This window comes from Triticum dicoccoides, chromosome 6A (assembly GCF_002162155.2).
Source record: "Triticum dicoccoides isolate Atlit2015 ecotype Zavitan chromosome 6A, WEW_v2.0, whole genome shotgun sequence".
In the NCBI taxonomy this organism is placed as follows: Eukaryota; Viridiplantae; Streptophyta; class Magnoliopsida; order Poales; family Poaceae; genus Triticum; species Triticum dicoccoides.
In genome coordinates, this window is record NC_041390.1 from 12,179,202 (window position 1) to 12,201,888 (window position 22,687).

Genomic DNA, 22,687 nt, shown 5'->3' on the forward strand with positions numbered 1-22,687 from the left:
CGCGCGTCGGGGCAGGGGCGCGGGCGACGGCGTCGACGGGGGCGGGCCGGGGCGGGCGGCGTCGGGGCAGCCTGGCGGCGTCGGCGTCGTCGGGGGCGGCAACTGCAAGATGAGAGTGAAAATTTCCTAAGTGTGGACTTATATAGCAGAGCCTTTAGTCCCGGTTCATGGCAGCAACCGGGGCTAAAGGTGGGCATTAGTCCCGGTTGGTGCCACCAACCGGGACCAAAGGCCTCTTTTCAGCAGCCTAAAGAGCGGGAAGCGGCGGCCTTTTGTCCCGGTTGGTAGCACCAACCGGGACCAAAGGCCTCGTGCTGTTGCGGCGTCGAAAGTTTAGTCCCACCTCGCTAGTTGAGTGGGGTGCACAGTGGTTTATAAGCCCCACTGCCGCACCCCTCTCGAGCTTCTCTCCATTGCAGGCTTACGGGCCTAATTGTCACTGCTATGCCTGTGGGCCTACTGGGCCTCCAGCGGGCCTGAATCCTGGCCCTTGGATGGGTTTCTAGTCGTATTCAGGCCGTGGGGGCCCAGTAGGTGGCATTTTTTTTGTTGCTTTATTTTATTTTCTTTTGTTTTTTGCTTTATTTTTTAATTCTTTATGCTTTTAGTTTTAGAAAAATTATAAACTTTTCGTTAATGCCATTAGTTCTCAAATTTGAAAACACTTTTTTTTGTTTTTTTGTTTTCTTTGTTGCTTTATTTATTTTATTTTGTTTCTACTTACAACAGAATACTTATTGTTGCTATTTTTTCAGATTTTTTGTTTTGTTTTCTGCATTATTTATTTTCTTTTGTTTTTTGCTTTATTTTATTATTCTTTTTGGTTTTAGTTTTAGAAAAATTATAAACTTTCTGTTAGTGCCATTAGTTTTCAAATTTGAAAACACTTTTTTTGTTTTTTGTTTTCTTTGTTGCTTTATTTATTTTATTTTGTTTCTAATTACAACAAAATACTTATTGTTGCAATTTTTCCAGTTTTTTTGTTTTGTTTTTTGCTTTATTTATTTTCTTTTGTTTTTTGCTTTAATTTTTAATTCTGTTTGCTTCTAGGTTAGCAAAATTATAAACTTTCTGTTAGTGCCATTAGTTTTAGAAAAATTATAAACTTTCTGTCAGTGCCATTAGTTTACAAATTTGAATAGTTAAAATTTGAATTCTTTGAAATTTGTGTGAATCACAAGTTTGTGATTAACTTACTAAAAAAATGAGAATAGATGCGCTTATAGAGAAAATTCAACCTAAATTCATACTAAATTTCTATGAATTTCAGAGAAATTCACTATGAATTTAGGTTAAACTTTTCTCTATTAGGGCATCTATTTTCACTTTGAGAGGATCTCAACAAGGCAGAGAGGGAAGGGCTTATAAACCGGTGTGAGCCCCCTTCGGTTGGCGAGGTGGGACTAAACTCTGCCCGCAACGAGGACCAACCCTTTAGTCCCGGTTTGTGGCACAAACCGGGACTAATGGTCATGGGCCAGGGGCGAGGAGCAAAATTATAAACTTTCTGTTAGTGCCATTAGTTTTAGAAAAATTATAAACTTTCTGTTAGTGCCATTAGTTTTCAAATTTGAATAGTTAAAATTTGAATTCTTTGATATTTGTTTGAATCACAAGTTTGTGATTAACTTTACTTTTTCCAGTTTTTTTTTGTTTTTTGCATTATTTATTTTCTTTTGTTTTTTGCATTTTTTAATTCTTTTTGCTTTTAGGTCAGGAAAATTATAAACTTTTTGTTAGTGCCATCAGTTTTAGAAAAAATTATAAACTTTCTGTTAGTGCCATTAGTTTTCAAATTTGAATAGTTAAAATTTGAATAATGGTATTACGAGGGCCGAACCATAAGACATGAAAGCATTTCAAACGAACTCTGAAAAATTTGAAAGTTGGCATGGTATCATAATTTCACCCACATAGCATGTGCATGTACAAAACGGACAATGGTAGCATGTTCGTGTGTTACAAAGTTGGCATGGTATCATCATAATAGTTGCGGGAGAAAGTCTTCACTTTTTCTTCGCTTGTGTCATTTGCTTATTGCGCCATAACCATGGATAATCTTCATTGTTTATCAGGATGCTTGGGTCAGCCTTGACATTGAAGGGAGGAATTTCATGAAACTTTTCATAATCTTCAGACATGTCTGTCTTGCCGTCCACTCCCAGGATGTCCCTTTTTCGTGAAAGAACTATGTGGCGCTTTGCCTCATCGTATGATGTATTCGCTTCCTTATCTTTTCTTTTTCTCGGTTTGGTAGACATGTCCTTCAGATAGATAACCTGTGCCACATCATTGGCTAGGACGAACGGTTCGTCAGTGTACCCAAGATTTTTCAGATCCACTGTTGTCATTCTGTACTGTGGGTCTACCTGTACCCCGCCGCCTGACAGATTGACCCATTTGCACTTAAACAAAGGGACCTTAAAATCAGGTCCGTAGTCAAGTTCCCATATGTCCACTATGTAAGCATAATATGTGTCCTTTCCGCTCTCGGTTGCTGCATCAAAGCGGACACCGCTGTTTTGGTTGGTGCTCTTTTGATCTTGGGCGATCGTGTAAAATGTATTCCCATTTATCTCATATCCTTTGTAAGTCAATACAGTCAAAGATGGTCCCCTGGACAACAAGTACAACTCATCACAAACAGTGTTGTCACCTCTGAGATGTGTTTCCAACCAACTGCTGAAAGTCCTGATGTGTTCACATGTAATCCAGTCGTCGCACTGCTCCGGGTGTTTGGAGCGCAGACTATTCTTGTGTTCATCGACATACGGGGTCACCAAGGTAGAGTTCTGTAGAATTGTGTAGTGTGCTTGAGACCAAGAATATCTGTCCCTGCATATTATTGAGTCTCTTTCAAGAGTGCCTTTTCCAGTCAGTCTCCCCTCATACCGCGATTTAGGGAGACCTATTTTCTTAAGGCCAGGAATGAAGTCAACACAAAAACCCGATAACATCCTCTGTTTGATGGCCCATGGAGATGCTTCCTTCTGTCTTAGCGCGGTTACGGACATATTTCGTTAGAACTCCCATGAACCTCTCAAAGGGGAACATATTGTGTAGAAATACGGGCCCTAGGATGACAATCTCGTCGACTAGATGAACTAGGACGTGCATCATGATATTGAAGAAGGATGGTGGGAACACCAGCTCGAAACTGACAAGACATTGCGCCACATCAATCCTTAGCCTTGGTACAATTTCTGGATCGATCACCTTCTGAGAGATTGCATTGAGGAATGCACATAGCTTCACAATGGCTAATCAGACGATTTTCGGTAGAAGCCCCCTCAATGCAACCGGAAGCAGTTGCGTCATAATCACGTGGCAGTCATGAGACTTTAGGTTCTGAAACTTTTTCTCTGGCATATTTATTATTCCCTTTATATTCGACGAGAAGTCAGTCGTGACCTTCATACTGAGCAGGCATTCAAAGAAGATTTCTTTCTTTTCTTTCGTAAGAGCGTAGCTGGCAGGACCTTTATACTGCTTCGGAGGCATGCCGTCTTTTTCGTGCAAACATTGCAGGTCCTCCCGTACCTCAGGTGTATCTTTTGTCTTCCCATACATGCCCAAGAAGCCTAGCAGGTTCACGCAAAGGTTCTTCGTCACGTGCATCACGTCGATTGAAGAGCGGACCTCTAGGTCTTTCCAGTAGGGTAGGTCCCAAAATATAGATTTCTTCTTTCACATGGGTGCATGTCCCTCAGCGTCATTCGGAACAGCTAGTCCACCGGGACCCTTTCCAAAGATTACGTAGTGTAAATCATTGACCATAGCAAGTACGTGATCACCAGTACGCATGGCGGGCTTCTTCCGGTGATCTGCCTCGCCTTTGAAATGCTTGCCTTTCTTTCGACATTGATGGTTGGTCGGAAGAAATCGACGATGGCACAGGTACACATTCTTCCTGCATTTGTCCAGATATATACTTTCAATGTCATCTAAACAATGCGTGCATGCGTGGTATCCTTGTTTGTCTGTCCTGAAAGGTTACTGAGAGCGGGCCAATCGTTGATGGTCACGAACAGCAACGCCTTAAGGTTAAATTCCTCCTGTCTGTGCTCATCCCACGTACGTACACTGTTTCCATTCCACAGCTGTAAAAGTTCTTCAACTAATGGCCTTAGGTACACATCAATGTCGTTGCCGGGTTGCTTCGGGCCTTGGATGAGAACTGGCATCATAATGAACTTCCGCTTCATGCACATCCAAGGAGGAAGGTTATACATACATAGAGTCATGGGCCAGGTGTTGTGATTGCTTCTCTGCTCCCCGAAAGGATTAATGCCATCCGCGCTTAAAGCAAGCCATACATTCCTTGGGTCCTTTGCAAACTCATCCCAGTACTTTCTCTCGATTTTTCTCCACCGCGACCCGTCAGCGGGTGCTCTCAACTTCACATCTTTCTTTCGGTTCTCACTGTGCCATCACATCAACTTGGCATGCTCTTCGTTTCTGAACAAATGTTTCAACCGTGGTATTATAGGAGCATACCACATCACCTTCGCAGGAACCCTCTTCCTGGGGGGCTCGCCGTCAACATCACCAGGTCATCTCGTCTGATCTTATACCGCAATGCACCGCATACCGGGCATGCGTTCAGATCCTTGTATGCACCGCGGTAGAGGATGCAGTCATTAGGGCATGCATGTATCTTCTCCACCTCAAATCCTAGAGGGCACACGACCTTCTTTGCTGCGTATGTATTGTCGGGCGATTCGTTATCCTTTGGAAACTTCTTCTTCAATATTTTCAGTAGCTTCTCAAATCCTTTGTCAGCCACAGCATTCTCTGCCTTCCACTGCAGCAATTCCAGTACGGTACCGAGCTTTGTGTTGCCATCTTCGCAATTGGGGTATAACCCTTTTTTGTGATCCTCTAACATGGGATCGAACTTCAGCTTCTCCTTTTGACTTTCGCATTGCGTCCTTGCATCGACAATGACTCGGCGGAGATCATCATCATGTTGGGTTTCGTAGTAATTTCAAAAAATTTCCTACGCTCACGCAAGATCATGTGATGCATAGCAACGAGATGGGAGAGTGTTGTCTACGTACCCACGCAGACCGACTGCGGAAGTGTTGACGCAACGTAGAGGAAGTAGTCGTACGTCTTCCCGATCCGACCGATCAAGCACCGAAACTACGGCACCTCCGAGTTCGAGCACACGTTCAGCTCGATGACGATCCCCGGACTCCGATCCAGCAAAGTGTCGGGGAAGAGTTCCGTCAGCACGACGGCGTGGTGACGATCTTGATGTACTACAGCAGCAGGGCTTCGCCTAAACTCCGCTACAGTATTACCGAGGACTATGGTGGCTGGGGGCACCGCACACGGCTAAGGAATAGATCACGTGGATCAACTTGTGTGTTCTAGGGTGCCTCTTCCTCAGTATATAAAGGACTAGAGGGGGCCGGCCACCTCTCCTAGTCCTAATAGGACTAGGGGAAGGGGGAGGCGCGCATCCCATGTAGGGCTGCCTCTTCTCTTTTCCACTAAGGCCCATCATGGCCCATTTAGCTCCCGGGGGGTTCCGGTAACCTTCCCGGTACTCCGGTAAAATCCCGATTTCACCCGGAACACTTCCGATATCCAAACATAGGCTTCCAATATATCAATCTTTACGTCTCGACCATTCGAGACTCCTCGTCATGTCCGTGATCACATTAGGGACTCCGAACAACCTTCGGTACATCAAAATGCATAAACTCATAATATAACTGTCATCGTAACCTTAAGCGTGCGGACCCTACGGGTTCGAGAACAATGTAGACATGACCGAGACATGTCTCCGGTCAATAACCAATAGCGGGACCTGGATGCCCATATTGGCTCCTACATATTCTACGAAGATCTTTATCGGTCAGACCGCATAACAACATACGTTGTTCCCTTTATCATCGGTATGTTACTTGCCCGAGATTCGATCGTCGGTATCCCATACCTAGTTCAATCTCGTTGCCGACAAGTCTCTTTACTCGTTCTGTAATACATCATCCGCAACTAACTCATTTAGTTGTACTGCTTGCAAGGCTTAAGTGATGTGCATTACCGAGAGGGCCCAGAGATACCTCTCCGACAATCGGAGTGACAAAACCTAATCTCAAAATATGCCAACCCAACATGTACCTTTGGAGACACCTATAGTACTCCTTTATAATCACCCAGTTACGTTGTGACGTTTGGTAGTACCCAAAGTGTTCCTCCGGTAAACGGGAGTTGCATAATCTCATAGTTATAGGAACATGTATAAGTCATGAAGAAAGCAATAGCAACATACTAAACGATCGGGTGCTAAGCTAATGGAATGGGTCATGTCAATCAGATCATTCTCTTAATGATGTAATCCCGTTAATCAAATAACAACTCATTGTTCATGGTTAGGAAACATAACCATCTTTGATTAACGAGCTAGTCAAGTAGAGGCATACTAGTGACACTTTGTTTGTCTATGTATTCACACATGTATTATGTTTCCGGTTAATACAATTCTAGCATGAATAATAAACATTTATCATGATTATAAGGAAATAAATAATAACTTTATTATTGCCTCTAGGGCATATTTCCTTCACATCATCGGGCACATCGTCTGGTTCCTCTTTATCTTCAGCAGCTTCACCCGTTGCAGCATCATTGGGCACATCGTCTGGTTCCTCTTGATCTTCACCAGCTCCCCCCGTTGCAGCATCACCATATTCAGGGGGCACATAGTTGTCATTGTACTCTTCTACTTCGTCGTCTTCCATCATAACCCCTATTTCTCCGTGCCTCGTCCAAACATTATAGTGTAGTATGAAACCCTTGTAAAGCAGGTGGGAGTGAAGGATTTTCCGGTTAGAGTAAGACCTCGTATTCCCACAGTCAGTGCAAGGACAACACATAAAACCATTCTGCTTGTTTGCCTCAGCCGCATCGAGAAACTCATGCACGCCCTTAATGTACTCACAGGTGTGTGTGTCACCGTACATCCATTGCCGGTTCATCTGCATGCATTATATATAATTAAGTGTCCAAATTAATAAAAGTTCATCATCACATTAAAACCAAAGTGCATACATAGTTCTCATCTAACAACATATAGCTCTCTAGAGCATCTAATTAATTAAACCATACATTGAAACTATGTTAAACATTTCAATGCGAAAACAAATGCGATCATAATCGCAACCAAGGTAACAATTGATCCAACGGCATAATGATACCAAGCCTTGGTATGAATGGCATATTTTCTAATCTTTCTAATACTCAAGCGCATTGCATCCATTTTGATCTTGTGATCATCGACGACATCCGCAACATGCAACTCCAATATAATCTTCTCCTCCTCAATTTTTTTATTTTTTCCTTCAACAAATTGTTTTCTTCTTCAACTAAATTTAACCTCTCGACAATAGGGTCGGTTGGCATTTCCGATTCACATACATCCTACATAAATAAAATCTATGTCACGTTGGTCGGCATAATTTTCATAAACAATAAATGAACCAATAGTTATAAAGATAATATATATACCACATCGGAATCATAGACAGGACGAGGGCCGACGGGGGAGGATACCAAAATCATCGCACTATATAAGATGCAATAATAAAAGTAAGAAAATAATACAAGTATCTATGTAAACATACAAGTAAGAATATTTTTCCTTTCAGAAAGAAGATAAGAACAAGAGGCTCACCACGGTGGTGCCGGCGATGAGCTCAGCGCGGGTGATCGACGGCGGTGAATACGGGGACGGGGCGTGACGGACCGCTAAACCTAGACAAATATTATGGAAAATGGAGCTTGGAGGTCGAGCTTGGGGAGGAGAAAGCTTAAGTAGTGTGGCTCGGCATTCCATCAAACACCTTGTGTGCATAGGAGGTGAGCTAGAGCACCACCAAGCCCTCTCCCCCTCGGCCAGAGAAAAACAGAGCACTGGGGTGCTCTGCTCGCGAGCGAGGGGTATATATAGGCACCTCATTGGTCCCGGTTGGTGACATGAACCGGGACTAAAGGGGAGCCTTTGGTCCCGGTTTAAGCCACCAACCGGGACCAATGGTGGTGGGCCAGGAGCGAGGCCCATTGGTCCCGGTTCATCCCACCAACCGGGACCAAAAGGTCCAGATGAACCGGGACCAATGGCCCACGTGGCACGGCCGCCCCCCTGGGCTCACGAACCGGGACCAATGCCCCCATTGGGCCCGGTTCTGGACTGAACCGGGACTAATGGGCTGACCCGGCCTGGACCAAAGCCCTGTTTTCTACTAGTGAAATACTACTTAAGCAGCATATGATATGGTTTCGAAACTCATAAGATGATTTATACATGCTACAATTTGCTTTTGCGTATGTGGTCATGGCCGTACGTAGTTGTTTTCTTGGGTTGCGGAGATTGAAGTTTGATAGCAGGTGTTGCACAGGAGGATGACCCCTTCCCGCCTTTGTGCATGGTCGGGCGAGCTGTAAATGACGGTTGTGATATTTAAGGAAACTAGAGAGGGAGGGGTTAACAATTTGAATAATGGAAGTTTATTTCCTTGCATCATTATTTCTCCTATAGTCATATTACATTATATGAACTCTCATTACGAGTAAGCTGTGTATGAATTATGACACGTGACTAGAGTCACTCTGTACTTATACTCCCGTCGTTTTTATTTAGTTCGCATATTAGGTTTGATCAAAGTCAAGCTTTGTAAACTTTGACAAAGTTTATAAACAAAAATATTAACATATAAAATAACAAATCAACACCATTGGATTCATTATTGAATGTACTTTCACATCATATAAATTTGTTATGGTAAATGTTTATATTGTTTTCTATAAATTTAGTTACACTTTACAAAGTTTGACTTCAGTCAAATCTAATATGTAGAGTAAATAAAAACGGAGGGAGTACTTTTGTTTCAGAATATTGTAGTATATATTAATGTGCTATGTAGTCAATTTCCAATGCCGGTATGGTTGTGTGATATTGATCACATAGACATTCAATTCTGGGTCATGTAGTGTGCTGGTGCATATTTGTCGATTGAGATGTGTACTCTATATCATAACAAGGATTGCCGTTCTACATGAGTGGCTTTTACTTGCCATGACCGGTTTGTGTTTTACTCTTCAGGTTGTCTAAGGAAAAATATGTCCCATTGGGACATCAAAGCAACTAAACCGTATTGCTTGAACAATTGTACTAGTACTTTGAATCTAAATATTTGTCTTTTTAGAGATTTCAAATGGACTACCACATACAGATGTATATAGACATATTTTAGAGTATAAATTCACTCATTTTGCTTCGTATGTAGTCACTTGTTGAAATCTCTAGAAAGACAAATATTTAGTAACGGAGAGAGTATGAGTCCAAAATGTATGATAGCATTTGACTGTTGTTGTGCACAACTGGTTGTCTCGTCAAAATCTCTTGATCCATTGATGAATGGTTATCTAAATCTATATATCATGACTGATCCTTGTTCTGTTTTCCCCTTTTGTTACTTGGAACAGAAACACGGTCTGAAGTAGGCATGGTGTGGTCGGATGGTATATATTTATATATCTCAGTGATAAACTATGGTGCATCAAGGATGAGCTGAGCAGTACCGACGGGGCTGCGCTTGCCCGGCAGCACTACCTAGGACTAGGATATGACTGCATCCACATTGACCGCCTGGTCTATCTTTACCCTCTCAGGGTTAAGTAAGGCAGTACACTAGGTTGCGTAATTAGTCTTAGGATAAAACGACAGAGTCGAGTAAATGAGGGAACTTTTTCAAACTGAACAGCCACTTTCAAGTTTTAACATCATGGTTCTGTGATCATCCGCACTTGATTTAAATTCAGTTTCATGCGTGTGAGCATACAGAGACACTGTCATGCAATCGTAGATAGCCTGTGAAACAGTATGAACCAACCAGCCGGAACTTTCAAAGACCCAAAAAAAAATTCTGTGGAAATTAATTTGACTGATGTGGTACATGTACAGCTCTAGATTTGCATATCATGGCATCTTCCACTCGCTCAACTACAACTTACTGGAAGGCCTAGACAATGAATGGACATAGTAAAAATGAAAAGGAAAACAGAAGATAGAGGGGAGTGAGGAGAAAATCAGAAAAGAAATTACAATGTATATGCTATCAAAAAAATGAACTTTCCATTTCCATTTTACATTGATGCCATGTAGGCCTGGTTGTAGGAGGAGTCCATCTCGTGGACGACGAGGCTGGTTGCGGTGACCTGGGCGCCGGTGGCGTTGTTGAAGAGGTAAACACCCGCGTTTGCATAAATTGCCTCGGTCGGGTACACCCGCGACGTCACCGTCGACCTCCCCTCCATCGCAAAGCTCTCCACGATGGAATGGTCCACCAGCACCCTCACTGACAGGTCCTCGCCGTTGAGCACAAGCACTGTGTTGCCGACGACCCTCTTAACAATGTCATTGGCGCGAGACGAGCGCGTCTCGTCGTGACAAAAGTGTGTGCGCAAGCCGCCATCGAGGCCCCTCGCAACATAGAAATAGACAGCGGTCCGCTCCGCGTCCCCACCGTGGTGCCTGGCGTCGGCAAGGACAAGTAGGCCGAAGGGTCCAAGGGCGCCCCGGCCTGCCGCCCCGCCACTGGTGCTACAGTTATAGTCGATGTCGGCCTCCTTGGTGGCTGCGATGTCAAGCGGGTCGATGCGGAATGAGGCCTCGATGTCGAGTTGGGTTGCGCGGTGAAGGCTGAGCGGGAAGACAGAGCCGTGGTCAATGGTGACCCGGCCAAGGTCGGTGGAGTTGGTCCGGAGCGTCTCCACCTCCTGCACCGGCCACTGTAGGAGGTTGCTTCCTGTCTTGGTGTCCAGCACCACCGTGCGAGGGATCGACTGCAAGATAACACCATACAACATCAATTAACTATTGATAATTATTCAGCAAAGAATCCTAGGTAGTATCAATCATTGACAACAAAGAATTAACAATCCTATGTATCACTCACCTCTGAGCGGAAAGAATTGCTAACTAACAGTGGGGTAAGCAGACAAGACAACCCTGTTCCTTGTCTAATCCAGTTTGGTTGGTACTAGCACAAACTATTTAGTATTTATTTTGTTGTTAGTACCAAATTGCCAACCGTTGCCTGCCAGTAGACCACATGCTACCACATGATTGATTCAAGGGGTATGCAGAGTTTGTTTGTGGGACATAACTTTTTTCTTGTATATAAAGTATAAACCCAGTTTGGTTCGTGCTAAAAGAAATTGATACCAACAAACTGGCAACAGATTATCAATCTTGGTATCCCAACAGTAGCTGCAACTAGTTTGAGCTGTATGCAAGCTCAAGGAAGCTAAGAGACACTTGACAACGAGATGACAGCAACATTGCTTTAGCTGCTATATATGATGCTGTCTATCCATGATTCATCCCAAGTGGCTGCTATTATTATTTGCATGCATTGACCATGGCCCACCGGGCCATGCCATCATGCCGAGGTGCCTATGGAACCAAACCAAAAGTGTTTGCAACCCTCCTAACTATGCAAACTAAATTCACAAAGCAACATTTTTCTTTGTATTTCGCCTTCCTTTTTTATTTTATTTTTCGCTTGTCGTGAGGACTCTGTTGGCTGTGTGCATCTTAGTTATGCAGAGGCCGGGTGTTACTTAAACCTTTTAAGTAATAAAGCGTCCCTTTTCGAAAAAAAAAGAATCAACTAATGGAGGTTAATCAACCAATTGATTTTTCAATCTTGTACAACAAGAAGAAGAAAATGTCAAGTACCTGGAGGGAGGCCCATCCCTTGGCGACGTCGGCGCGCTCGGAGTCGGTTTCGCCGACCCACCCCCAAAGAACACGCCGCTTCTTTGCCGGATCGTAGAAGGTTTTGGACGCGTAGAACTTTCCCCAGTCATACCTCAGCCCGACGCCAACATCGGCGTCGGTGTCCAATGGGGTCCAGATGTTCTTTGCCGCATCGTATCGCCCCAACGCATAGTAGTCGTGCCGGTCATCGTCCGAGCTCTCCTTCATCACATGCAAAACATCGCCGCCCCCATTTGTGGACCCAGCCTCCACCGCGTCCGTCATATCGATGCCCCTTGCACCGCCGACCGGGTATAAGTCGATGCACTCCCACATCCCTGTCCCTGGTACACGGTGAAGCAACCCGGGGACAAGCTCATAGTCGATGAAATCCTTGGTCTTGTAGGTCATCACCATGCCAGCATGGCGATCATCCTTGGAGCCGATAACGAGCCGCCATGTGTCATCGGAACCGTCGAACCACGCAGTGGTCGGGTCCCGGAAGTCCTTCTCCCCGATGCCCGGTGGCGGGTACATCACCGGATTGTTCTCATACTTGGTCCAGTTGATTAGTAAGGGATCAGAGGGGTCGGTAGGGAAGGCAAGGCATTGGACCTGGACGGAGGCGTTGGTGGAGCCGGTGTAGAGCATGACGATGCGGCCGTCCGGGAGGACGGTGGCGGAACCCGACCAAACGCCGTTCATGTCATACCACTGATCGGGGGACATTGCGACGGGTAGGTGGCGCCAATGGAGAAGGTCGCGAGAGGCGGCATGACCCCACGCAATCTTGTTGCCCCAAATGGCGCCATCTGGGTTGTACTGGTAGAAGAGGTGGTACCACCCCTTGTAGTACACTGGACCTGAATTTGAATTCTCAAAGAAATGAGTTTCCGATGGAATCTCTAACAAGATTAAGAAAATTAGAGCAATGCCATCATTTGTATTATAGTGCAACAAAAGAGGAGATGCGTACCGTTGGGGTCGTTCATCCAGTTCTTCTCGGGCTGGAAGTGGAAGCCGGTGCGCTGCCACTGCAGCATGGCATTGCTCCACGGGAACGCGTTGCCGCTGGCGCCCGCCCCAAGCATGCCGCCGTGGGCGCCGGCGCCGGACGTCTTCTCCGAGACGCCGGACTCAGGGCCCCGGCTGCTGGTGCTCATCAGTGCCGCGTCGACCTCTGTCGGGTGGCCGGACATGACGATGCCCGAGGCGGGCAGCTCGCTGGCGAGCTTGACACCGGCGAGCGCGGCGACAGCAAGGAGCACCGCGGCCAAAGTCAGGAGCATTGCGGCGCACACTGGCCCGGTCCGGCCTGGGCGCGCGCGCCCGGCCTGGGCCTCGTCATCGTCCAGCGGCAGCTGCGCGTAGAAGCATGGCACCAGCGCCGGCATCGAGCCGCGGTCTCTGGTCTCCATTGACATGGAAAAGAGACGGAGGAGACGAAGGATGACTCGATCTCCGCAGAATCCAAAGGAGGGAGAGGAATTGGTGGGACTGATCAATTATCACCTCTGCTAAACTTAACAAGAACGAGGAGAATGTGTGTGTCTGTGCGTGTTTGCCGAGGAGCTCCGGGGGTGCCATTTATAGTCGCCTCCCCACTGCCTCAACGGCGCACCTGGCGCGGCCCCATTGGCCGGCGGCGGCCGCGGCGCGGCGGGGCTGGATTGTCAGTGCTAATCATCATCCATTCATCCAGGCCATGTTATCCAGCTCGATTATGATTACGCCTTTGTCGCACCCACTCATTGTTCTCTTCAGAAACTTAACTACTACTCGTTGGCTCAGGCTGGATACGTGTTTGTACATGTTCAGATCCTTCCATGCATGTACTATGATTGAGTTAGGTTAGTTGTTAATTAGCGAAAGACACGCTTGCTCTGTGATACTATGGTTAGCTAGCATTGTTAGAGCATCTCTAGTCTATCTGCAAAGTTAGTTACCAAGAACCTAAGCTGTCAAGAAAAAGTTACCAACAACCTATATACAAAACATTTTTTGGGGTGAAACCCGATCTATTCATAATGAAGCATGGCAGAACACCAGAGATAATAAAAATTACAATCAGATCCGTCAACCAACTAACAACGACTACAAGTACTAAATCAAGGTAAAGGTGCGCCACGCTCTTCGCCTCTCCCTCACCGGAACAGGCAGACCTTTTCGTAGTAGACAGTCCGGAAACCATCCCAAAATCAACTCTTCAACATTTTTTCTTTCCTAATTCACAACTCTTTCTGCAATGAAATAATAATAATTATTATTTTCACAATATTATATAAAACGGGAAAATAGAACATCTTGTAATCTATTTTTCATTTCGTCTAACACATGTCGTTTGTCGCGAGCCGTAGTGTCTGGTGCCCTATGGGAGCTCGCTGCGGACACCGTGGTGGCCGGACGAGGAGCGTGCATGGAGGAAAAGATGTGTCATGGCCCAATTGCCATCCTCTGCGACGACCAAGGCTGCCTCTCCGGTCTCCGCTCTGGATTAAAGTGGTGGCCGACAATCAATTCTTTTGGTTTGTGTCTTCAAACCTTTTGGGGACTAAACATTTTTTGGGGGATGGACTACAGATGCTCTTACACGCAGATTAATTAGGTAAGGAGAAAATTTCATGACATGGAACTAGTGCAATTTGGCTGAGCTAACAAACAACTAATTTAGGGCCTGTTCGGTATCGCTCCACTCCGCGGCTCCGCTCCAAGAGCGGATGGAGCTGTAGCTCAAAAACTTGGAGCGAGCAAACAGCCACTCCGCAGATTCTCGGAGCCGGTGGATTACCGAACAGGGCCTTAGTTTCTGCACTAGGCAGCCATGTGCATAGTCATAGATTCTGTTGAGAGAGAAAAAGGGCCCAATAATTCAGCGAGACGAAACCGATGGGTTGCTCCTGGTCATGGCGGTTCCAGCCAGCTAGCTACTCCTTCCGTGGGTTACACACTCTTTCACATACGAAAGCCTCCTTTTCCGCATCTCTAAACCAAAGACAAACAATAGAAGATGGAGAGGATGGGTGTGTGGTTAAGCAATGCCAAGTGGCAGCGACCGTTTTGGTCATGGCAACGCCACCATTGCATTGCACACACTGGCTGCACGCCACATGCATATTCCTCTAATGATGATCCGCGACGTGCTGACTCACCATTGTCTGGAACAGATTCTAGAGGCTGCACCAGAGCTAGTCATCAGCTGGCTAGTTAAGCAAGCAACAAGTAGTGGTCCTGCACTCCTGCTGCTTATGCATTATGCTAACCACCAGCAAGTAGCAATCAGTAGTAGCTTGTGCTCAACACATACTACTAATCAGTTAGAAGAAACTAGGAAACAAGGGTAATTAAATCTTTTTTTTTGTGTGTGTGATCGTAATGGTAATGGATAGAGGAAAAGGGGATGTGTGGTGGTGGTCACATATGTTTGTCCTAGGAGGACGGTCATTTCCACGGGACCAATCAATCGAGAAGCTCTGGGAGACCAAGCATCTACATCATCACACCGTGTGATTCACACGTACAACAATGCCCAACAATGTATAGAGTTCTATCGGAATTAGAATAGAGACCTTTGGGCGGTCGACGCGGTGCATGCCAGTTAAAGCATTTCTTCTAATTTTCTCCTAGTTAAATGGAACCAAGCTAATCCTGGTTGTGGATTACTCCACGTGTTAGGACTCCATCTGGCAAGTGCCACATCTTATCACTCGATCGATCGATCAACGGTGACAACGTGTCGGCAGAGCATTGTTCATTGAAATTTGCAATGTAATAATGCTGGCTCGATGTTGCTGAATGTCCGAAATGATGCTGACAAGGACTAACAACGTGCACTGGAGCGTGGATGATGTGGAGCACAAGAAGCAATGGCGTGGGACAAATGCCAGTTACCAGTAACATGCACAAAAGATCCATACAACTGAAGTCACCCAAAATTCCTCGAACTAAACTCCTGCCCATGGCAGGTGCCAATTGTCGCTCCGCCCTGGCATGCACTATTTCCTCCTTACACTTTATTGGACGACACATCGGCCAGAGCTGTAACCTCGAGGTCATAAGCCCGACTAGTTGCCCGATCGGTGATTGGGAAGACGGATAGACATGCAGTGACAATCATCACTACTAACAACGATTTGACAATGAAGCTAGCCACGCAAAGTGTTCTATCACAAAATTTTAGTTCTACAACACCGTCTGTCATAGGATGCAGGAGTGCATACAGTTGCCCTATTAAACTGTATGCGAAGTTTGAATCTATCCAACACTTTGCTTATGAATTCCATTAAGAGATATGCAGGCCCCGCAAATGATTCAGCAAACCGAAAACGATGAGTTGCTCATGGTCATGGCGGCCCAGCCATCTAATAGCTTACACTCCTCCAATTTACTCTTTCCGTGGTTACATCCTCTCTCACACATATGAAAGCCTCCTTTTCTGCAGCACCGTTTTCGTCATGACTAATCATTAGAACGTCCCTTGTCTACTCTCGTGTCCATCGGCCAACAATTAGTGGCCTCTCCTTCTGCCAACACTGCATTGCACACACGCCACATGCATGCTTTGAGTACCAGCACACTCCAATGACGATCCATGGTGTGCTGACTCACCATTGTCGGGGAGAGATTCTAGAGGCTGTACCACAGAGAGTCAGCAGCTCGTTAAGCAAGCAACAAGTTCTGGAGAGACCGATTAGTACGTAGCAGCTACTCTCATACTGGTCCTTGTTCTGCTGCTGCATATGGTCACACCAATAGCAATTAGTAGTAGATTCGGCTCCACATATATTTATGGTTGGGCCTAATCATGGTTTTACCAAATGACAAAGCCATAAACATATAAATAGTCACGTTTTTGGTTTGTAAGCCAAATTGCGGAAACCAAAATTATCCCTAACCAAACACCTCCAAAATGATTCAGCAACACAACAAGGATAATTATGTGTGGGTGGTCGTAATGGTAATGGATGAAGGGAGAGGGGATGTGTGGTGGTGGTCACGTGTCCTATGAACCAACCAACCAAGAAGCTCTCGCAGACCCGGCATCTGCATCATCACACGTGCAATAATGCTCAATAATGCAGAATTCTATTGGAAATAGGATAGAGACCTTTGCTTGATCGATGCGGTGTAAGTTAAAGCGTTGTCTTCCGATTCTCTCCGAGTTGAATGGGACCTAGCTACTCCTGGTTATGGATCACTCCACGTGTACTCCATCTGGCAGGTGCCACGTCATGTCACTCCATCAATCGGCCAATAGGCAGCAATGCTTTGACTGAGCATTATTCATTGAACTTTGCACTGTACATACGCAAGCTCGACGCTGGAGAGCGTCTGAGATGATGCCGACAAGACCTAACAACATGCATTGGATCGTGAATGATGCGGACGACAACAAGCAATGGTGTGGGACGAATACCAGTGTAACATGCACACAAGATTCATTTGTTCGGAAGAAAAAAAACAAAGCAAAAACATGAACCGGTAGGCGATAGTGGATATAAGCAGAGATGAAGAGAGATCCGCGCCACCAGAAAATGCAGGCCGATGTGTGTCGCCGTCCTAGCTGGCAATGTACGATCAATAGATGTCCTTTTGCATCCAATTAACAGTACAATGGTTCTTGCAATCCCAAAATGATATGTCGGCTCAGTCTTTCGAAGGTGCTCCTAAGTGTAGGGTATGCGTGTATGTGTGTTCATAGTGATGAGTGTATATGCGTATATTTGAGCGCTTTCGTCTGTACTGTGTTCTAAAAAAACATTACTATGGTGATAATACTACTGTAGGGATGAGGTTTATCCACTCCACCCAATTGAAGTCGCAAAAAATTCCCAGAACCCAACTCTTGGCTATGGCAGGCGCCAATTGTCGCTCCTCCCTGACGTGCGCCATTTGGTCACTACATGCAACCAAGCGCTTTTTCCTCCTTACACTTTATTAGATGACATGCCAGCCAGAGTTATAACCTCGAGATTATGAGTCCGATGACAATCAGCACTATTAGAAATTATTCGGCAATGAATTTGGACACAGAAAATAATCTACTTAGTTTAACACTTTAACCTATTGCAAGACCGCCACCTATAATCCTGACTACTTTCCTTCCCACTCGGTGATTGCCGCACCACACTTACCCCACACCATTACATCATTCTTTGGGTTTATGCAAGTTTTTTGTGCTCCTCGCTATTTAGCTTAAACATGAACTACATTTTGACAAACAAAAAAAAATGAGAATGTGGATTCCGTGAAGTGAGAAATCAGACCTCACGAATAATTCAGCGGACCGAAACTGACGAGGTTTTGTCAGATTCTCTTGCACTGTCAGCATGGGTAGTCATGGAGGTCCCACCTACGTTATGCTTCTAGTACCCTCTCAGAAAGAATGTCTCCTTTTCTTTTCCGCATCACCAAACCAAACCACACAAGATGGATCACGGATGTGTGGTTAAGCTAGCAATACATGGTGGCAGCAGCGGTCACAACCTGATCGATCGACAAGACGCCCCTCTTGCAATTTCTCCGCCGATCGATGAGATCAAACTAGTCGAACAGAAGTGCAAAAATACTTTTCTATGATTACAATATAGTAACCTCTTTCCGAGAATGGCGTTTTGGCACATGGGAGCGCGTGTGTTTCAAACATATTTTAAAATGTCGAATAAATTCAAACAAAAACTTGGCGCGTACTTCTCGATATTAGTTTAGACCAGGCTAAGTACTCGTTCGTGGGACGCGGACCGAGCTAATCTAGCATACCATGGACACGGTCACACCTCCAAAAACACGGCAAGCATACCACTAATTAGACACCTACTAGCTTAATAATTACTATAAGAGTGAACCAACAGTGCTTGCATAGTTAATTAGGCGGACAGTGGTATCGTCAACACATCGGAGTTCAAGTCCTAGGAGTTGTTTGGTTCCCAGCCATACCTTGCCACACTTTGCCACACCTAACGTTAGTCAAGTTTGACCAAGTTAGATAGGTGTTTGGTCTAGCCACACCTAAGACAAGGATTTTTTTTGTGAGCAGTGAACCCCACATGTCGTAGACACAAACGTGTGGTAAGATTCTCTTAGGCAAGCCAAAGTGTGACTAACAATTTGAACAACTCAACTAAGACAAGTGTGGCAAGTGTGGCAAAAATCATGTGGTAATATATGGCAAAGATAGTCACAATCCAAACAGCCCCCTAGACTTGACATTGGTGCTCGTGTTTTTCTAAATTTATTTCAGTCCTTTCGATGATGTGCGTTAAGTGGGAGGAGGCGTTCCGTCGACTACGAAAGCCATCCATGTAGGCACCGAATGCGGGCCACATGCACCGCTTACATGGAGTGCTAGAGCACTCTGGTGACAATCAGCAAGGTGCTGACTCGCCATTGTCGGTGGGAGAGAGGGGGCATGAGTTGTACAGGGATCCATCTGTGGAGAACCCTACCATGGCCAATCAGCAGCTAGCTAGCCAGGCAAGGCAAGAACTTCTGTCTGGAGTACAGTAGGTAGTAGTGGGGGTACTACTGGTCCTCTAGCGTGGTTTTAGTGACACATAGTAACAAGAAAACAAACATGAACGGGTGGCTGATCAAATAACCAATCCATCATGGATAAGAGGAATTAGGAGCTACTAGGAGCTGGCCTTTGTGTGGTCACCGAGAGAGCAGATTCCACATTGATCACTGCACTTGTAGAGTGCAATAATGAAATAGATCCTTCCAATTTTCTCCGGATTGAACGGAACCTAGTCCTGCTGGCTCTTGCTATTTATCGTAAGAGCATTCCAGGACGTCGTATATGACTAAGGCAACGACAAAGTTAGATTCCTCACAAATCATTCGGCAAACCGAAACCGATGGCTTCCTCGGATCCTTCCTTGAGCTGTTAGCATCTTGACCAGGGTATATGTGTGGCTGTATGTGACGAACAATTTTACGATTCATGTAGTATCTTTGAAAATGATGCTTATGACTCGTGTGAGGTAGTATTTATGCAAAACCACCACATATGGGGCTAGTGTAATAGGTCAATACCACTTTGTGAACAACCCACGAAGAACCACCTCATAATGTAAGATGTTATTATAACCAATAGTATATCAGTTATCATAACATCTTATATTATGGGATTGAGTTTTTTTTTAGGATGGAATGAGGCTAAACTCCTGGTTGTGGACCTCAAGTGTTGGCTTGAACGATAAATTTGGCTGGCTGAACAGAAAGTGTATGAATGAACCTGAGTACATATGAACCCACTTAGAAAAAAATATTTTAAATGCCAAAAAAATTACACCCTCCGTCTCATAATATAATCTGTTATAACAACCAATATGTAAGTATATCAGTTGAAATAATATCTAATATTATGGGACGGGGGGAATAACTTTTTTTAGGATCGAATGAAGCTACACTCGTGGTTGTGGACATCACCATGTGTCAGCTTGATCGATTAATTTGGCTGGCTGGATTGTGCTACCACGTCATGAATCCATTTTTAACTCTTACTGACTTTGTGACAGGGTGCAACATGTGGTGATGATTGATAGCAGCTAGCTCACTGGTTGTAGTAACTTGCAAGCTTATCATACACGAAACACTAACAACCAACGACAAAATCAACAACAAAGTAAAAAAAAACAATGCAACAACTAGCAATAAATGGATATAGGGAACGGGGGCTACATGATACGCAAAGAGGGATGCATCGTGCATCTTTGTGTGACTGGGTGTCATTGTCGTAGCTACGTTGTCTTTCTCCATCCAGAGGCATGGTTTCTTGAAGACTCGTCGACATGAGGCAGTGCAATAATGCGGGCGAAGGTTGGGCCATGAATCTGTCATCAGACTCAATTTTAGCCTTGCAAATTCTCACACCCATCCATGGAATCCAAACTCCTGGCTGTGGCTCTCGCCATGTGTCGCTCCATATGGTCCATGCCACATCAGATGTCCTTTCCCTTTTTGCGGTGGACACTCCAAAATTGTGTGCTTGACAATGCGATTTGAATGATTACTCAAACGTTCTACGTTGCCAAGGCAGCATGACGGCAACCGTTGGTACAACTAGCAATGACTTAGGAGGCACGTGACAAGGATATCGGCCATAGTTATCTACGAACCAGATGAAGCCGACCACGAAAATGAACGCACATGCACGTTGTAACCTCGAAATTTTGAACTTGACACTCACAAGGCGTCTGACACATGGCAACATATTATTGCAGTCGGTAATGATTACAAGTGTAACCATAGCGCACATCCATCAACATTCAAGCTAACCACCACTAGAATGCTTGGCCTAATCAAATCTACTGCTAGGGGGTCACCTTAGTTTTTGACCCCACCCATGTTCACCGCGTGATGTTGCCCACTTGACCTGCACATATCAACACTAATAGACGCGTGCAAAAATATATGCGAAAATGTGCAATTAGAAAAAGATAACTTGATAAAGTTAACAATAAACTATGCATACACTTGGCACGCGGGTGTGTGTGGTTCTTACCTTGTTGGCTCTTCGGTTGTGTCTATCCATCTCTGTCAAGGACAATTTCTTCGGACCAAACTTGCAAACAACCAATGCAAAATGCAATAATGCATCATCCAACGTGGCAAGGATTCCGTTTTGTTTGTCGACAACACGAACATGACATGAACCACACAAAACCGCCGACGTGCCTTTTTTTCTTGCTGATTAATTGGGTTTCACAATTACACATTTCTGATAAGTTAGCACGTGCCTCCTTCGTCCAGGTTTATTAAGGCCCCTCTTATTTTGGCTCATGACCACAAATTTAAGTAATAAATGTACACTATACGTGACCAAAAGTATACCTTAAAAAACCTTTTTCGAATACAAATAAAATAATAGTATACCTTTTTAGCATATATTTTAGAGTGAATTCTGTTTTTACCCCCTATTTTGACTTTTTTGACACTAATTACCCCATTTAGCTGGATTTCATCCATTTTACCCCATTTAACAAAAATGTTGTCATAGTTTACCCTGTTTAAAATTTTATGTGCGTTCTGTTCAGTTGGCATGCCACATCGCTTGTTTTTCCTGGCTATTTTTTTGCACTGCTGAACCGGGCCGCACAACTTCTGCCGACTGGCCCGACCCTATGGAGGTCGATCGCGTCGCTCCCAACACAAAACACACGAGTCGGCTGCGCGCCACGGTCGCTTTCAGTAGCTTCTCGCTTGCGTTGCTTGCCCCCAATCTATTGTATCGCCCATCCAGGCTTACGACCGCACGCACCCGTCAAGCTCGCTCTAACCTAGGGTTATGGATCGCTCGTCCAGGCATCCGACCGGTGACCGCACACCACATTTAATTGATCCACAGAATAATGCATACTTAAGGTTGTATATGATAATATTGAAGAAAAAACATACTGCATGACTTCAGATTAAATCAATAACATTCTCTCCTATAATTTAGTCAATGGTAACATGCCAATGATCAAGTACATTCATCTCATCAGAATACTTCTTCAAACTTTTCAGATACCAATTGTTGAAACTCACCCCAGGAGTACGACAAACACGCGCACACGAAAACATTTGCCATAGACACTGTCGTGCCTCTCTTCTCTTTATTTATTTTCTATTTTCTCCACGATGTTACAATATTGTAGCCCTGGTCGTGTAAATATATACACACGTCCAGAACCTTGACTAGCAAACCTAGCCGGACATCTAAACAGACTAGGACTCAACTATTACTAGACGCACCGGACACACCTAAGTTTCCAAGCTAATCTAACACGTTACATGCAACTTAGTAGTACTACTCGGAATAGATTTACCCAGCAACTAGCTTATACTAATTACCTAATCACCGTCTACCTGATCACATGTAGCCACAACTAATACTTTGACACCTAACCATCAAGATTATGCTAATAGTCCTAC

At 44.9% G+C, this 22,687-nt stretch overlaps 1 protein-coding gene across 1 annotated transcript; it reads right to left on the minus strand.

The window, feature by feature from the left end:
• Nucleotides 1–10,122: 10,122 nt before the first annotated feature.
• LOC119319333 (sucrose:sucrose 1-fructosyltransferase-like) lies at nt 10,123–13,340 on the minus strand. Its single transcript, XM_037593824.1, has 3 exons — nt 12,750–13,340; nt 11,753–12,636; nt 10,123–10,854 (listed from the first exon to the last, which is right to left on the minus strand). Exons 1-3 carry the CDS (start codon nt 13,195–13,197, stop codon nt 10,156–10,158), a joined length of 2,031 nt encoding a protein of 676 aa, XP_037449721.1. The 5' UTR covers nt 13,198–13,340; the 3' UTR covers nt 10,123–10,155.
• Between the last annotated feature and the right edge of the window lie 9,347 nt (nt 13,341–22,687).

Excerpts from the sequence above, each read along its gene's own strand:
- LOC119319333 (XM_037593824.1), bottom strand. The coding sequence starts at position 13,197 with ATGTCAATGGAGACCAGAGACCGCGGCTCGATGCCGGCGCTGGTGCCA. Across the intron at positions 12,637-12,749 it reads CTGGATGAACGACCCCAACG|GTCCAGTGTACTACAAGGGG; the intron begins GTACGCATCTCC and ends ATTCAAATTCAG. Across the intron at positions 10,855-11,752 it reads AGGGATGGGCCTCCCTCCAG|TCGATCCCTCGCACGGTGGT; the intron begins GTACTTGACATT and ends GTTATCTTGCAG.